General features: G+C 39.3%; 1 protein-coding gene across 11 annotated transcripts in view; it reads right to left on the bottom strand.

Annotated features, from left to right (window-relative positions):
- The window catches only part of MCF2L2 (MCF.2 cell line derived transforming sequence-like 2), a 156,303-nt gene that overhangs the window by 74,515 nt on the left and 63,869 nt on the right, over nucleotides 1–17,919 (bottom strand). For all 11 annotated transcript variants that reach the window (XM_068200403.1, XM_068200402.1, XM_068200401.1 and 8 more), the window contains exons 8-15: nucleotides 17,117–17,241; nucleotides 15,468–15,582; nucleotides 14,700–14,819; nucleotides 14,008–14,199; nucleotides 13,464–13,655; nucleotides 12,882–13,059; nucleotides 4,049–4,152; nucleotides 2,558–2,646 (exon numbers count right to left, since the gene is read on the bottom strand). In XM_068200403.1, the coding sequence (XP_068056504.1) occupies nucleotides 2,558–2,646; nucleotides 4,049–4,152; nucleotides 12,882–13,059; nucleotides 13,464–13,655; nucleotides 14,008–14,199; nucleotides 14,700–14,819; nucleotides 15,468–15,582; nucleotides 17,117–17,241 (1,115 nt within the window). The remainder of the gene's footprint in view (nucleotides 1–2,557; nucleotides 2,647–4,048; nucleotides 4,153–12,881; nucleotides 13,060–13,463; nucleotides 13,656–14,007; nucleotides 14,200–14,699; nucleotides 14,820–15,467; nucleotides 15,583–17,116; nucleotides 17,242–17,919) is intronic.

Here is a 17,919-nt window from a genome sequence, read left to right on the forward strand (position 1 = left end):
CAGCTCAGTCATGGTGCTTCCACAGACTCTCAGGACAGATATCTTAGTTGCTAATTGCCAAACCTGGGGCAGCTGTACAGGACTTGCTAGTTTGAAGCTGTGAGTAGTAAACTTGGTGTAACTAACTGCTACTGCTCTTGGAGCTGTGCTGCAGGTTTTCTGGTTTGAATGGATAATGGCATCTGTCAGTGCAGACAGAATCCAGGAGAGAGCTTGCTGACTGTTCTCTAAGCTGTTCAGATGGAGGGTGGGTAGTTACTGGAACTAAGTGAAACATGCAACTTTGTATCATTGGTTTTACAGAAGGAAGATAAGATTCCTAACTGGTCCCAAATGTTGGGCATATAAAGAGCTCACAAAGAAATAATTTACCAGCATCAGAATGACTGACAAGTGTCACAGCTATACTTCAGAAGGAACAAATCCAGTTCCTTTTCTTGCCTAAACAAATGGATAATAGTACTGGGGATGTGGATCTTTGTAACATGTTACATACAGAGAAAATGAATGCACATATAGAGAAAGTATTATTGTATATTGAAGGAAAGCTGCTTCATCAGATTTCTGACTTCTTGTGAGCCGTTTAAATCAACAAAGCTGCACAGCAAAACTGCACTGCTAGAAAAGCCACCCTGTTCACTGAAGGGAAAGAGGGTCTTCATATGCAGTATGCAACCAAAATGTGCTAGTAAGGCTATAGTCTTCCAGCATATCTACATGTTGGGATTTGTTTTCACTCATATATGCAAAAGTAAAGTAATTTTTAAGTAGCTTTAACTAGCTAACATCTAAAACTGTGCTTAAATGTAGTTTCCATTATCTAAAAATCACTTTTGACCATTGAAATACTTTGTTTTACAGTTGGTTTGAGCTTTGTTTGGATTGTTTCTTAATCTTAAAAGGGCCTTGATGTTTGTAGTATGCATTTTCTTTTGCTGCAGTGAAAAGAAGTTGCTTGTTGAATAAAAAGGAAAGCATGAAGGCACTCCTTTCAAAAAAATAGAAAAGACATAGAAAACTTCATATTTTCTGGTTCTAAACACAAATTAAGATTTGTACACTTCCATCAGGAATCCTTTTTAACAATAGTCTCAGTGCTCCAATGCAGGGCTGATAGGTTTTACTTCAAATAAAACTGTATCAGCCTGAATGGTCACTCCTCATTAAGAGTTTGACATTGTTGCACAGCATATTTAATGCTATTTTTTTTTACCTGTTTGTTTGGTTTGCATCAGTTTCCCTTTGATATTACTAATTTTTATACAAAGTATTCAATATTTATTCTTAAAGTTTGCTCTGTACCACAGAAAGACAGTTGTTTTGTAAAATTTGTTTTGAATAAACAGACTTATTTCTTTTAAAAAAACCTAAGAATACAGAAAAGGTAATTTTCTCTTGTTGCTTTCTTTGTAACTGACAGGATCAGTTCTGATACTTTTAAGTGTTGTTCTGAGTTCCCTTTTACAAGAGGACTTCAAACTCCCCTCATTCCCCCTCGCCTCCGGTGTGTGCAAAAGGCAAACTTGGTGTTCCCAAGAAAAGAGAGAGCTCACAAATTTGTTTACCAAGCTTCTGGGTCTAAAGTTGTATAAAATTGCCAGATATTAGAAGCTGAACCTGTTGTTAATGTTATAATTTGTATGTTCTCTTCAGGCAGCAGTTCCCCTGGAGATGTGTATCTGTCTACATAAGATTTCAGATCATACTTTGCACCTTTGGAAAAGTAGCTGATGGTCTGGGGACCAGACATGGTATTTTCATAGGGTATAATTAAATTCAGATAATTATGATTTGTATGACTCTCCAATTTGTCTGACATAATGTATCAAGTTAGGGTTTTTACAGATGGAGTCATTTGCATCAGGTAACTCCAATGTACAAGACAGGGGCATAACTAAAGCATGAATTATCTAAATGATAGTGAAGAAGAGAACAAAGGAAATGAAGTCAGGATTGTGGTATTTGGCTTCTTGCGGTGGGGTTTTGTTGTGGGTTTTTTGTTTTCTGGGAGTTTTTTATTTAATTGCTCCCTTTGGCCTAGAAACTGCAGTTCAGCTAAAATTAGGTTTGCTTGATACTTTTTGTTGAAATAAGTGATTTAATTATCTGGTGCTTTAGAATGCATTGTTAATAATCTTTTTCTCAAGTTTTTGCAGAAAGTTGAGCTTGCAGTTAAAAAACCTAGAAGCCTCTGAGGTATATAGTCAAATGTGAATATTCTGAACACTATGAGAGGATCTTTTAACACCAGGTTTTTTTGTAAATACATGCAAGTCTTATTCTAATGACTTCTTTTCTCAGATCTTGTAATTAATGTTTCTAAGAGGGAAAAAACCTATTAAAAAGCCCCAACCCAAAAAAAGATAACTCTTATTTGCTTTTCCATCTGATAGACTCGGTATAAATGCATGGCTGTAAGTATTTCAGTGACTTCATTATTGCTTATTATTTATTAATCTGGAGGAACTTCAAAAAGGTTGTAGAGAATGTACTACAAATGCAGCAATTTGCATTCTAAGAAGAGAAGAAATACAGTGGCTCATATGTGCAGCCTTACCTCCTCCTTGTTGACAAGTTCTCATCACTTTCACTGGTCACCAGGACTCTGCTAGATCCTCCTTGACTGGCTTCATGCATCACTTCAATCTGAATGAGAAGGACATGTTAAAACTGGAAATACTTAATTACTGATGCTTTTATTTAGAGAACTTTAACTCTTTGAAAGAATAAAAATCAGATCCTACCTAACCTAGAAAGTCACTAGACAAATTCAAATAATTGAATTCTAGATGTGCAGAAATATCTCCTATTTATATTCTCCATCCTTGCTCAGTGCTGGCATGAAGGCATTCCTTACTCCAGGCAAAGTCATTATATTCTTGCACCACAGAAGGGGAATTATCTCCTTGTGTAGATAATTACAGGCATAATAATCTGTTCCTTAGACTCTGGAATGCTATTTTTTCATTTCCTGTCTGAAGCCAACCCAAAGACTCCACGTTTCCAGAGTTCTTTGTAGAATGCCCTGTGGAGGAATTTGGGAATCCTCCATGTGCCTCTCAGATGTGTCTGTGTCCCAGCAGCAGTGCTGAGCACAGGTGCCTGTGCAGAGCCCGTGCCCAGGCTGAAACTGAGCTTTTGCACAGCTCCAGTGTTTGTTTTGGTGAACACTCACACACTCCCTTGTCCAGTCTTGCAGAATTGGATCATTTCAAGTGCTCTCCAGGCAAGTTTTAAGCAGGCTTTTCCTCCTTTTGCCTGCAGCTTTAAGAGCACCAAGCACTACTTGCACTTACTCAACAGCCAATCTCTTCAAATTCAGTTAAACAACCCATCTGCTGAGTTTGCTATTAATCCAAGCCAATATCTAAATCCTAGTAGAATCCTGAGTGCTTCCTGAGCACTTTCAATTTTAAGGGCTGATTCTTACATTCTATATTGCTAAATTATTTTGCTGGTTATATATGATAATGATGGAATCCAGTAATGAACTGTCCTCATATGAACTATTATCAGAACAATGGGAGGAAAGGGAGGGGGCATAATTTGCAGTGTAGTGTTGGGAAGTGGAATTAAAAATTAATGAATGGATGTTTTATAAGGCCTATACCACACTGCTGCATACACCTAACTACGTGGGAGATATGCAACTGATTACCTGCATTACTGATGAGAGTAAAACTAATTCTACAGTCACCTTCTGTGAGTTTAGGCAAAGAGGAGACCACCTGTATGTTCCTGCTCATAAACGTGTTTTATTCTGTGCTTACTGCTGAAGCTGTGGGCTGTGCTGGCCATTTCAGAAAATGGACTGCATTTAATTTTTGCTTTCAGCTTTAGAGGAATAAAGATGAAATGTATGAGCAAGTCAGGGGTGTGGATAACAGACAAGTTGGGTTAAAGCAGCTTGTCCTTATCAGAGAGTTAACTTAGCAATGCTCTAATTTTTTTTTTTTTTTAATTCCAAGTACAGGTATGTATATCTATATTTATGAGGTTTTGAGTTCTCTCACAATATGGGATGTCCCCAAATTACAGGTAATCCTACCTTAATTCCACCTTTTGTCTTCTTAATGCTTTTCTTTTTTGATAATTCTACTTCAGAAACAGTCTTTGGAGGGCAGGAAATTTCTGTAGACCTCCTGTTGGTAGCTGAAAGAGTAAAAAAGAAAGTAACATTAGAAAATGTGCTAAAAGTTAAAATTCTACTTCCTAATAAAAGCAATGAACAAAGTGGTAAATGAGACCTGGCTTAGAGAACTGAGCTGTGCTGGAGCAGTGATGGACTGGGTGGAACAGGGGATGGGTTCCCTTGTTCAGTGCTGCACTGTCTCAAATTGGCATCTTCAGCTCCACACTGAAAGGATTACTTTGGTTTGGCTTCCCCTGGGAAAACCATCTTTAGGACAGCACAGGTAAATGTCAGCCAGCTGTACCAACTTGGGTAATTGTCACTTGCATGGTGTTGCTGTGTGGGCTCCCAGGAAATTTTGTTTCTGGTAATGGTTTGCTGATTGGTGTTAGATTAAAGGATTGTTCCCTGTAAGGTTTCATTACAATTCTCAAAAGAGAAATCACAGGAGTTCAGCAAGGCACAATGACAGGTGTGTATGGACAGAATCTGAAGATACTATTTCAAAATATGCCCTGTTGTGTCAGGTTTGGTGGCCCTTGTAGGCTCTGAAAGGCCCAGCTGACACTGAGGTGTCTGAGGCTACTGGACAGTCATCCTTAACAAAACCACCTGTGCTGAGCCTGCTGTCCAAAGCAAAGAGTTAGAATAAACTATGAGAAGGGGAATAGTACATTTGGCTTGAGTAGAAAATAATATCTGTTACAGCTTTATCTTTGTTTTAGATTGGTAATGAGTTCACAGCACATGCAAGTACAAGGCCAACAGCACTCTCCCTTTTCTTCATTGCTGAATTGATATGGGCAGCCATTCATGTCATGGGTGAAAACATGTATGAAAGCCAGAATAAATGCTGAAAGAATCTGGATCAGGCAACAAAGAACAAAACTGAGGTTAAGTCCTTTTTTTCTGGCAAAACTTTATAATTGAACAAGCACTTTTTCTGAGAATAAAAGCTGGTGTTTTCAAATGCATCTGGCAACATTTTGTTTAAGAGGGTTTCACCAAGTTTAATGTTTTGAAGTGTTGTGAGTCTTGATAGTCATTAACTTTTTCCTCTTTGGGAGAAGCTGAGGGATACAGTAAAAAAGATGCAGACATCTTTGAATGAGGAGGAGCTAGTATCAAATGCTTAATGTAGGAGAGGTCTGAATACTTTTTTAAAAGAAACACCTTAACAAAGTTTCAAATGCCCTTGTCATTATATTCTTCTTTTAAAGTAGTTTTTAAAAAGGCAAAAAGAAGTACTTAGAAGCACCTCAAATTATATTCAGTTAAAAAGACAACATATCAGTTTCACAGATGATAATAATGGAAGCTGACATTTCTTCTACCCTGTATCTTTTCAACAGCCTTATCACACAGCTGGGAAGAGAATTAATTAAAGCAGCCTGTCTCCAACTCTTCCCTAAATCTTCTTGGATTTATCGGATGCTGAATGACATAAGGACTTGGCAATGTCCATTTCATGCCTGTTACCTCCTCACAATGACTCCATACTAGAAAGTTTCCTCAATGGAACAGTGAAATCTGGCAGTCACCAGCAGCTATAATCGACTGGTAGAGAATTCTTGTGATTCTCAGGACTGAGCTGAAATGCATATGTCTCTTTTTGGCTCTCCCATCACTCTTTCAGAATATACAGCAGGGGATTTGTTTTGATTTTGAGCACTACTTTCAACAAATAGCTTTTTCCTATCCTCAAGCAAGCTTTCCCTGAAGTAGTATTTGTTCTCACAAAGGTATTTTTATTTCACCCAGAAAGTGGTGTACTGACATTTTGGAACCAAGGAAACAAAAAGATACAAGATGCAGCACATGGAAGCTATTGATCCTGATTGTCAAACTTCTTCATGCCTTTCTAATCTGCAGGGAGGGTGACTGCTACTGTTGGCAAAACCAGAATATTTGGTAAGTTTTCAAGTGGGTCCTTTTATGTGTTTTCCCATGAATCTCTGAGTACAGTGTCTATAAGCATCAGCAAATTCACCCTTTTCTGTATTGATGCAGCCTGGAGGTTCTATTTAGCCATAAAGTCTCACCTACCACGATCATGGCAAAACAGGCTGTGCTCAGACCTATTACACTGAAAACTACTCTGGACTGGAGCTTCTCCCAGCTATATCCTATTTATACCTTGAAAAATCAGCATAAAGAAAATAGATCTAAGACTTGGCCACCAAGATATTGTTTCATAATCTTACCCACTCCTGAATACTGGATATGCTGCCAATGTCTAGTTGCCCTCTCTAAATCTGAATTCAGTCCCTTGGATTGCTCTACAATCTAATTCACAATTTTTATGGATATGTTATGGAAATTAAGGGAAGCAACAGAAATAACTTCAGAAAACATGAGGACTTTCGCTTAGAAGAGCATGTCAGCAATACCAAGTTGTTTGGCTTATTCATTAATCAGAAAATTTTGTAGCTTGAAGGGATGATAGATACTGGTATGAAAACCCTTGCTGAAAGCAATCAGCAGAAAAAGTGGAAATCAGTTACAACTTTGATGGCTGGATCACAACTTGAATGCTCAGACAGCTCCAGGTGATCCAGGAAAGAGAGCACAGTGCAGTTTAAAGGAAAGATGGCACATTCACAAGAAGCCAAACTGCAGGTGCTCCTTGATCCAGCAGCCAGTTTCTCAGGTCAGTTCACAATCTCAGTCTTGGCTTCTCCAGTGTGAGATATTTCAGAAAAGGAGACAGGTACAAGATAAGAAAGCAGTCAAATCCAACTGAGTCTGTGTCAGAGATTAATTTGATTCATATTGACACAGTGAACTTCCCTTTCCAATTAGACCCAGAAATGAACTGAAAGGAGGAAACAAGCTGCTTTGGTTGTGCTCTGGAGAATTTTTCAGTTATTGATTGGCCTATAGTCAGAAACTGCTACATGTCACTGCATTTAAGTAGTTGCTGAAGGAGTACAGAAAGAAACAGCCCAAATACCTGCCGATTATTATGGTACTAATTACTGTGGAACTGGAAATATAAGGGAAACTCCTTTATAGATTTCAGTACAGTTGGCTGTTTCAAGGTCAATACAGTGTTGTCTTGCTGAAGAAGCTGAAAATTACAATGTTGAACTGCCTACTGAAAAAAACAAAGGCTCAGGAACAAACGAGAACTAGAAATGATCTAATGTCTGCGTGGTTTCAGGGTTGTTTTCATCCTATTGTTTCACACTACTCTCCTGGATGATAAATAATGATGATTTCATTTTGAATTCATTAATATTTTAAATGGCTTGATGCTGCTTTTAAAGCAAATATTGTCAAAGGGCATTGTAAAGCAGAGTTTGGGTCTGTCACTTGCATTCACCTGGAGCACCACTACACTTTTCCAGTGGGGCTTTAGTAGAGTTGACTGGTTTTTTATGAACAAGTTGTATGACAAGCGTGGAATCACTGTTGTATTATTTAGCCTACAGCAAATGGTAAAGTGGGCTGTACTGACCCTAAAGCTGCTAGAAAATGACAAAGACTGATGTGCCCTGTTTTGCTTTGCAGTCTCTCCACCCCTCTACGACTGAAACAAATTCAGTGAGGAAAACTTGCTGTGCCTGCCACTTGTAAGAAAAAGCTGTGGTTTCACCCATTCGCCCCCCTGCTCCTTTGTGGCAGGACACAGGCACCTTCTCCCAGGTGCTGATCTCTTACAGGGGGACTACATCCCCCACTGAGGGACAGACAGAACTGTGGGCAGCTCCCAGGTGCTCAGAGACAGTCGGATTAGTTCACCTGGGTAAGTGGCCCTAAGCTAGCTCCTGCTAGAATAAGTAAGTAACTCATTAGCTAGCAAGAGACACAGGCCATAGCCAAGGGTAACGATACATACTCGGCACCTGCAAGATATTCCAAACCCCCCTCAAGTAAATGCCACACTTCACATTCAGGTTTGGGGGGAATTTCCCCATCACATTTTCCCATCTGTTTCCTGTATGGATCTGTGCATTCTCACTAATCACCTACAGCAGAACTGAATTGTTTTGGCAAGAACAAGCATGGAAATAACTGGTGTGCTAAACTTTATTGGGGTTTGCTGCTCATGCTGTCCAACAGGAACATGAGTTTGAAGATAATTAGTGGCTTCATTGCTGTTTTGAATGCTGGTGATGGCAAAACAATGTTTAGGCAGATAAAGAAACGCCAGAGCAGCTATGGTTTGTCACTTAATGGCTCAGGGCAGAAAGACTTTGCCATTCTTAGGCAATATAATTTAGACTTCATCTCTCTGGCAAAATTTCTGTCAAGCCCCCTGAAAATCTGCTGATATAAGAAGCACAGAGCAAGCTTCCTGGATGTGGAATATTCTTCTACAACGAGACACTACTAGGTTTCCTCTGGCCCAAGTGTAATAGAAATCCCACAGCCACAAAACTGAAAGTATCTTTTTTTCAACTTCATTTATAGAAATATACTGAACAAGACAAACTAGTGGTTTCTCAAACCATTCATGAGTCACACACACCATCTCTTCTGAGTCAGCTAATCTCTCCACAGCCTCATTTCCCCTGCATGCATCCCCAGACTCTTGCAAGAAATTCTTCCTTTATCCTCTGTCCAGATGTTATTAGTTAGTGAGTGTTATGCACTAGTGACTGTGAGGAATGCTGAACTGGATCCAATGAGCAGTTGTATACATTTAACTGAGATAGAACCAGCTTAAATTTTATTCTTTGAAGAACTGAAAAGGCTCCAGCTGTGTTCCCCCCTTATGAATCTTGTGTTCCAAGCTGGCCTTCTAAGATGCTTGTATGGTGAGTCATGGACTTTGTATGTGCAATGTGCTGTTAAACATGTTATTTGTTTAACAAGCTCACAGAAATTTTGACATCTCTGCTCCTGTATTTCACATTTATGTTGCCCACAAAGAACTTCCAGGTGAATATTTTATAGCACTTTGTACTGCCATGTTCCAACTCTTGTCAGAAAGGTAACTAAAGCAAGATATTTTTCCTAACCATGGTCACTGAGATGGCCAAATTATCTTTTACTGAAATTTTCCAAGAATATGTGAGGTTGAAGGGAATAGTCTTTGGGAAAGTATCATTTCAAAAAGTAAGAGATTGAGAGAATTACAAGCAAATTAAAATAGATAAATGCTAACTGCAGTAATTTCTAATTGCTTGCATTATCCTTTACAGTTCTGTAGTTCATCTCATTGTGTCTGACAGACTCTGTGGTTTGACTCTGTGGACCTATTCCAATTCACTCCATGCTAAAGAGTTTTGTACAGAAATGCAGAGAACAAATGTGTAGTCCAAATCATCAAAAATTATGCCCTCAAAAGTGAATCAGAGCAAAAACATTTCCCTATCAAGTGCCACTTCTTTCCTCCCAACAGACATAGGGACAAATTTAGCTATTAGAATTCAAGCAGCTTCCATTGGAAGAAAATGGAGTTTTCCTTAAAATATGGTGTCATATATACTACTTAAATATTTTAAAGGCTCTTATTATAAAAAGGTCAACAGAGTTTTCTGCCTTTTCAGGGTTGATCTGTGAATAATATTTAATCAAATTCTCACAGCTAAAGCATGCACCAAATACAGCTGGCACAGACTTTTCAGCATCACAATAATTCCAGAACTAGTACTTCAGTCCTGAGCAGGCCTGTCCCTGCAAAATATAGAAGTCCACTTGTGAAACCAGAAGCATCAAGCAAAATTGGGATTAATGTAAAATTTTTCTTCAGTTTCCAGACCCGTAGAAAAGTGTTAACTGAAGGAGAGTCAAATCTGAGCTGCCATTCTGCATCCTCACTGAGCTAAAAGATTGCTGAGAATCACCAAAAGCCACAAGGACATGCACATGAAACTATGACAGTCATTTCCATGAGAGAAACCTGCCCTTTCTCTCAGACATGGTATCAGCTATGCCTGTGTGCAGAAACTCCATCTCTGCCTACGTATTTGCCCATATAAAATGGAGAGTCTGACAGTTACAGTAATGGAGTATTTAATATCTGAGCCTTCCTACCTGTGAAGATTTTTCCATTAGCACCCTGAATTGGACTGAATTTTCCCTACTGCTCCCTGTTGGGAAAATGGAGAGTCAGCAAGGAAGAACAAAACAAAATCTATTCTGGGACAAATGTAACTTCTTTTCCTTTCACAGACCAACCACCCCAGTGCTGCCATGGTATTGTTACTCTGCTGCCTGGGGACAAAAGCCTTTCTTTCTGGTCTTCTAATTCTGTTTACCACATTTTATTGCCTTTACATGCCTTTTTATTTACACAGTCTAGGAGCATGGTATTTTCCTGTTGTCATATTCTATTTTGCAAGCTTTTAGAAATATTCAGGTATGTCCTGGGTAACAAATGACAAATTAGTTACAAAACCTGTTTCGAGAAGGTGCTGTAAGCCTCTCTCAGGTTTCCAAGATGTTGCACAATAAATTCTCCTCATAAGTAAATGCTGATTGTGCATTGATACCATGAATGTGAAGAAAGGACACAGAGGAAAGTCCAAAAGAGGGTAGTTTCAAGAAGAGCAGAACTTCATAGCCTCATTTTCAGGCTTGGAATAGGACTCAGTGTCCCTGGTTCTATTCTCAGACACATTTCAGAGTCAGACTGTGAAACACCTTGGTGAATTTCTTGGTTTATATGTGCTTCAGTTTTCTTTCTGAAAAAAAGAGGTTGAAATACTGACCAGTGCTTGCCAAGTGCTTTGGCACTCTGAGGGAAAGGGCACTCAGGAATTTCAAAGTATGATCCTTTGTAGCAGACAACTGGATAACACCAAAGTGATTAATAAAGAATATGTGAATATACATGCACTATTCATAATTGTTAAAGTCACTGACTGTGAGTCCCTGGATGAGCTGTAGATACTCAGGCACTTCTGTTTCTTTGCACAGAGGTACTCTTGGTCAGTCACCTTCAAGAATCTGAATGAAATGACAGAGTCTGCTTATCAATGTCTGAACAGAGCTGGGTTGCACTTTGCACCTCCTCACAACCAGAGTAGCATTTTAAAATAAATTTCAGCTATCTATTATTTTGCAACAGGACATTAAAGGCTATGCCTTTTCACACAGTTATCCTTTATTGGGTTGTATAACCATGAACTGCAATTCAAGGGACAGAGCAAGGGAGCATTTCATGGTTTTCTGTGAAAGAGCTGATGGTATGTGGGATGGGCTGTATGAACAAGAATCAAAACTTAGAGCATTGTCATAAACCAGTGACTATTCTATAAGGTTCTATCTATATCAACAATTTAATTTAAAAATCTGCAAATGTGCTAAAATGGCAAGAAAGAAGTTCAAGAGACTGCATGCATAAACAGAATGGCAAGATGAGCTTTTAGCCTGAAGATGCAGTTTCACAGTAGGTGAAAGCCACCCTAAAACTGTGCTGCCACTGACAGGAACTAACAGGCTCTGACCTACTGACCCCATAACCCCATTTTCTGCAACTTCCTTTGCTTCAGCACTAGTGGCCATGCAGTGAGCAATCTGATGAACACTGACATTAGTGCTGCTTGGAGCAGGTGACTGCGCTGTGTGATCTCCAGAGCTGCCTGCATTTCTCTAACTCATGCAATGGAAGAAGAACTCCTACAGTTTTGCAGTCTGTGTGTTCAGTTTTCAAAGCAAATCACAACTCCAGGAAACTGACTGCCCACCCCAGGGCAAGAGGGGAGAACAGTGCTGAAGGATGTGTGCGTGGCAGAGCAGGACCTCTTCACAGGCATTGTGTTCTCAGCTTGCCTCAAACTAAAAGAGAAGCTGGAAGTTGAGGTAGGAACTGTACATAAAAAAACACAGCTAGCATGGTTTGGGGGGAAAAAATGTACAGATGTCAAACCAGCATGGGAACGGGAAGAAGATGATTTTCCTTTGGAAGGAAAGATGAATGCTGGGGAGCAGAGGAGAACAGGGACATTGGTGTGACTTTTTGCTGGTATGCCTAGAAAGCAAAATGGTCAGGCTACTGGCCATTCTAATCTTCCTATTGAGAAAGCAGTTTATTGAATGCTCTTCATGCAAATTAGAGGGTTTTTTTAAGGCTTTTTGTTAAAGGTTCCCCTTTTAAACAGCCCTAAAAGTTCCAAAGGGACAACCTCTTCCTGCCACCAAGCACAGGGTGGCTGGTCTCCAGGATACAGTGTTTCAAATTAGTTTCACCCATGTTCTTTTTGCAAAAACCAGCTATCTTGGCTAAACACACTCGCTAATCTCAAATCAGGAACTTTCAGTAATTTCCAAAGAGAAGCAATGCTCAGCTTCTACGGTTGGCAGAGGACAAGGTAGAAAGTGAACTAACATCTATGTAGAGGGGGAAAAGCAAAAATTCCACAAATGAGTCAGTGTCACTCACTAATGGACCCTTAATTTTGCAAGTACCTGATTGAAACTTGAGAAATTATGACACTTGAAAGCCAAATATTCACATTACATTACCTGCAATATAAAAGAGGTTCACATGCTTACATTGCAGGCTTGCACTGACTACCCTGGTGTGGGTATTTGAGAATTAGCAAGACACACTGAGACGCAGTGTGGAAATGTACTCTGTAGATTAGACCTAGGAAGAGAAACCTGGTGGGTTTTTTTGATTCACCCTTGTTTGTATGTTTGCAGTGAGAGACATTTCATATTCATTTTTACTAGCTGGACCTACAAGCTTGACACTGCACATCAAATTCAAATGTTCATTCTGATAGCAAAAATCAAACATGACCATGTGGACAAAACATTGGTGTGAGTCTGAAAGCAGCTGCTCATGGCCTACCTACTGCTGCTGGTCTGGTAATCTTTGGTGATGCTCGCTTTGGGGAAGATTCAGGATGTGGAGCAACAGGTTGTACTGGCCGGGTCTGTTTGGCTGCCAGCTTCTTCAGACTTACTTGCCTCTTGTCAAACATTTCTTGCACATCTTCGAGTTTTTGAACAATTCTTTGGGCATTGGCCTTGACAAAGAAAAGGCAAACAACAAATGGTTTTCAGTGCTGCACTGAGTGATTGAAGAAAGGACTTGTACTACCAGACTCAGACTAGAGCTGGAGATCACACTGTGCTGCAGTTTATTGCAGCCCAGTCCACGCATTCTGCCCAGATCACAGTTTCTCTGACCACAACATGGTGACTCAAGCAGTGTTTCTAGCACTGCTCTGAAGAAAATGACATAAGTGTTGCATGACTACTCTTATGAGTAAAACTTACTGCCACAAATACTGACCTCTGTGCCCTTTTGGAGTAGGGAAAGAGGCATATTTTAGCAGACTCAAATATATAGCCCAGTACACTTTCATGGACAAAGCAATCGGAAATTTTTAACTTCTAAGTAAGCACATGCACATCTGAGGGGTTTTACCTTTATTTCAGGGGTGAGGATCATGTCAAACTGATTGTAGAACTCCTTCGGGTTGGAGAGCTGGTGTTCCTTAGCTGTTACCAAGAACTTCTCAATTTCAACGAGTGCAGTTTCAGCTCCCTCTTGTGACTGGCACTTGTCCACAGCTTGGGAAGCTAAGAGGTAGATTCCAGCTTCGCACCATTGGCTTGCCTTTAAAGAAAAGTGGGGGAACAAGGACTTGTCATCACTGACAGTCCAAGTTGTCAGGTGTTCCTTCTACTCTATGAAAAACAGATTTGCCCTAACATCTCATTAAAAGGGGATCAATGTTACTCATAGTTTGCCTGCCCATAATTCCTGCCCACAAATCATCACATCAGCATATGCAGAATTGAACTTGCTGAACTAATGAAAAGCTCCAATATTTATACTAACATTTACTGAATAAAATGGAGAAAAACCAAACACAACTTTTTATCTTCATCATAATTACCTGAGCTAATAAAATCCTTTATTTGTAATAGAACCTTGCCAGAGCTGTTATCTGAGAAGTTTCACTCACCTTATCTAACTGCTTATGCAGCTCAAGAGACTTTCCCAAAATATCATACTTTTTCTTGGTCTCATTGGTAAAGTCATCACAAATTCGCCTGAGTTCAACACACTTTGGTCTAATGGAGTCAACTGCATAATGGTTGTTTTGGATGAGCTGTTCTCCATGGAGAGCTAGAGACTGGGCCTTCTCCAAAGGTTCCTGAGAAATTAATAAGAAAAATCCAAAGTTAGAATGACATGCCTAATGAGGACAATCCTTCTCTGTAACCCCTGCTGTTGCCTGATATATCTTATTTTATATTTACACTGAAGGCAAACTTCCATGTCAATGCGTGCATTGAAACTCGTGAGGGTCCATCTGAACACCAGGAAGCACTTTTTTGTTGTGAGGGTGACCAAACACTGGAACAGGTTGCCCACTGAGATTATGGAGTCCACTTCTTCTTTCTCACATACTGGGGACATTCATTATACAAGGTTTTTTCCTACTTTTTTCCCTAGTTTTCCAAGTAATGAAATGGAACTACTGGGTCTGAACAACCCTGACTTCTGGAAATTAGGATCTGTGGTTTGCAATTTAAAGTAATGACTCATGAGAAGAGAGTAAATCTGGACAAAAAAAAAAAAAAAAAAAAAGACATTGACAAGTGTCTAGAATACCATGCCTATAGCAGCTAGAATACTAAGTTGAGTGCAGACCTGTCCTTTCTCTTCCAGATGTTTCTGTTCCTTTAGGAGGTTCTCAACTCGAGTCACACTGTCTCCAATGTCAGCAAAACCTGCTTGTGTTTCCATGAGGTTATCCAATGTCAATTTTACCTAAAAAACAGCAACAACAAAAATATAAACCAAAACAAAATAAACCCACCCAAAACCCCATCACAAGAATGAAAATTACAACATTCACCTACATCTCTGAGAAGAGTCTGCATCTGAAGTTTAGTCTTTCAGTTTGTTCCAAAATGGAAAATCCAAGGAATAAATCAACAACCAACTATCCTTCAAAGAGTTTCTCTGCTTCTCACTAATTAGGCCCACAAAGTTTTGACAACCTGTAACTCCAGAGTTTATATTACTTCAGAATCTGTACTACTCCAGTCTCTGGGCTGACAGCTGGGCTTTCTGAATTGTATTCCCTTGACTCTGGTGGGATTGGTGACTTACCATCACAGAAGAATCTATGTTTGATAACTTCACACCTAAACACAAAATTATTTATCAAGATAAATTTACTTATTGGTGCTCCACATTTTGGCCTCACAGTCTGGCACTTTCCTCACTGTGCCTTATTCAAGTGTTGTAAGACATCTGAAACCTGTCAAGACTAATTTTTGAATATTCATTTCCTATTGCATAATGAAGGTCTTCTCTCCCAACCTCCTTTTTGGACTGCTGGTATACTCTAAGTATGGACAGAATTTGACCTTATTTATCAGAGAAGGCTAGAGAGCATGAACAAAGAAATACCTCTCTAAAATCGTGTTCAAAGTGTCGAAGCTGCAGGCACTGTTCTAGTTTTAGATGATGCTTGGTCCAAAATTGATCAAAAGCCTTTTCTGTTTCATCCAACTGAGCCAACAACCTGTTAAGAAATTATAATGAACAGAATGTACTTATTTCCTATAGTTCATTTCTTTTAAGTTACAGTAATTGATGGCAGAAAGCAGAGCAGGGAGGAGATGGGGAGCCCTAAACTTATGTAAGAGAGCTCTGTGTCAGGTCTCCCATAAGCAAAAGAGAATGGAATTTGGAGTAGGACAGGCAGGAATGTGACAGATCAGTGACAACTACATGGATCTGCTGTGGCAGTTACAGTCCTGCCTCCTGATGTGCAAGAGGGACTCAGAGCTGTTCCGTGTGCTGGCAGCCAAGGACAGCTGTCACTCCCTAACTTCCACCCAATGCTTCAAAGATAACCCATCCCAACTGATGCAGATTGAATATGATGCAATTATTATTTTATGGAATGATTAAAACAGAACTCTACAACTTGCTAATTTTCTTCACCCATCAGAAATGGGCAAGGGCTGAATCATTTTTCCCAGTCCATTAAAAAAAATAGATTAGGAGCTCACAATGACTCCCATGGACATTGTTTTACTTTGTGTAAATGTTGAAACATTTATTTGCAAAGACATTAATCTCAAGGTGTCATATCTTCAGTAAAATATCTGACACCAGGCTAGTGAGTCATCCTTACAGTTTCTCAATGATCCATTAATTACAAAGTAGAACAGTTTTAAACAAGTAGAAAAAACAAAAATATCTTGTATTTCAATAGATGGGCATTCTTTGAGCAGATAGGGGATCAGTGCATGCTGAAATAATCAAGTTACTGGGGCAAATGCCAATAGCACCCTCCTATTTGTCTCAAAAACAAGTTTCTGTTTTTAATCTGTCCCTGGAAAACTTTTTTTTAATCCAAGCTAGTTATTGAATTCAAGATGAATTCACAAATTCCTTTGGGATGACTGTTCAAAGGATTTTAAAGTATTCAGTGAAAAATATCAGCTCAGCTTTACTTTCAGCACCTTTGTTCCCAGTGAATGCAGACATGCTGAAACCCTAGCATGGCATTTCTCTTTGCTGTGCATCACATGGCACAGCAGAAACTTCTACATGGTGACTAAAAGCTTTATGGTGATAACTAGCATTGTAGGAAGGAAAAGGGTGTTCTCTCTCTGTGTGTCTCTGCAGCTGTGACACACAGAATGTTTCAGGTATCAACTTCATCTGCTCCTCCCCCAGTGTTTCCACAGACACAAGCACATCAACCACTCATCTCACAGAGACTCAGGTACTACTTTCTAACCAGGCACAGAAGTTTGTAGGACATACATGTTATGGAGAAAATAAGTCCCACCTTAAATTTTCAGCCAGGTAGGTAGTGATCTGACCAAAAATTACCAAGAATTCAGGACTTGTTTGAACTTGCCTTGACAGTTTAATTGAGTAATTTCCTTTAAGGTATTTCCTTCTCTGACTTACCTGTCCATAAATCCTGAGTACATGAACCAGTGGTAATTTATAGCCTGCATATTTAAATTCTTTAAATTACATTTGCATCCCCTAGGAATAAATTGGCAAGTTACACAAGGTAATTTAGCTCCACTGACCTTTCCACTGTGGCCACATTTTCCAGTTCATCTGGACTGAGTTTGCTGTTGGCACTTCGCGTGACTGGCTCCCGGATGCATGTCAGTAAGGTGGCCCCCTGCTTCACTGCCAGCTTCAGCTCATCCTGAGGGGAAAAAAACAAGCCAAAAACCAAATTGTATGTACTTCTAACAACACTCACATCTCTTAGGTGACAACAGAGGATAAAGGAGGATTCTTTCATAGGTACAAAATACTTGAAACAAAATATAAATTTTTACCAAAGGTGGTATGTTTTTCTAGCAAATGCAGAGACCTAAATCTTTTAACTTTGAATAGCAGATCTATTTCTGAGAAAAGGAATAGAGTAATTTCTGAGCAGATTGCATATCTGACCAGGTCACTTGCAGAATAAATTATTCTACCACAAATTGAATCTATGCTGTAGATTGTGAGATGAGACATTGCAGTTCTTAATGGAATTTCCTCAAACAACATTGTGCCATGCTGAGCCATAGTACCTCAGCTGTAAGAAGTCATCCACAGAAGTGTCTTTCCAGCATGGAGCAATAAAAAAGACAGAGGCTCAAATATTAACTTGTCAGATGACAAATCCCCACATCACTGCACAGTTCTTCCATAAAAATTGTTCTTGCGCTAATATAGCTAAAGTAGTATTTTTAATCTTGTGTTTAACCTAAGGCATTTGCTGACAGCAGTAATATTTACTTCTGATCCTTACTTTGCAAAGCTAAACTAGCCCCAAGTTTTTTTAAACAAAGCAACAGTCATCATCTACTTAGACCATTCTGTCTATTCCTGA

This window comes from Anomalospiza imberbis, chromosome 10 (assembly GCF_031753505.1).
Source record: "Anomalospiza imberbis isolate Cuckoo-Finch-1a 21T00152 chromosome 10, ASM3175350v1, whole genome shotgun sequence".
NCBI lineage: Eukaryota > Metazoa > Chordata > Aves > Passeriformes > Viduidae > Anomalospiza > Anomalospiza imberbis.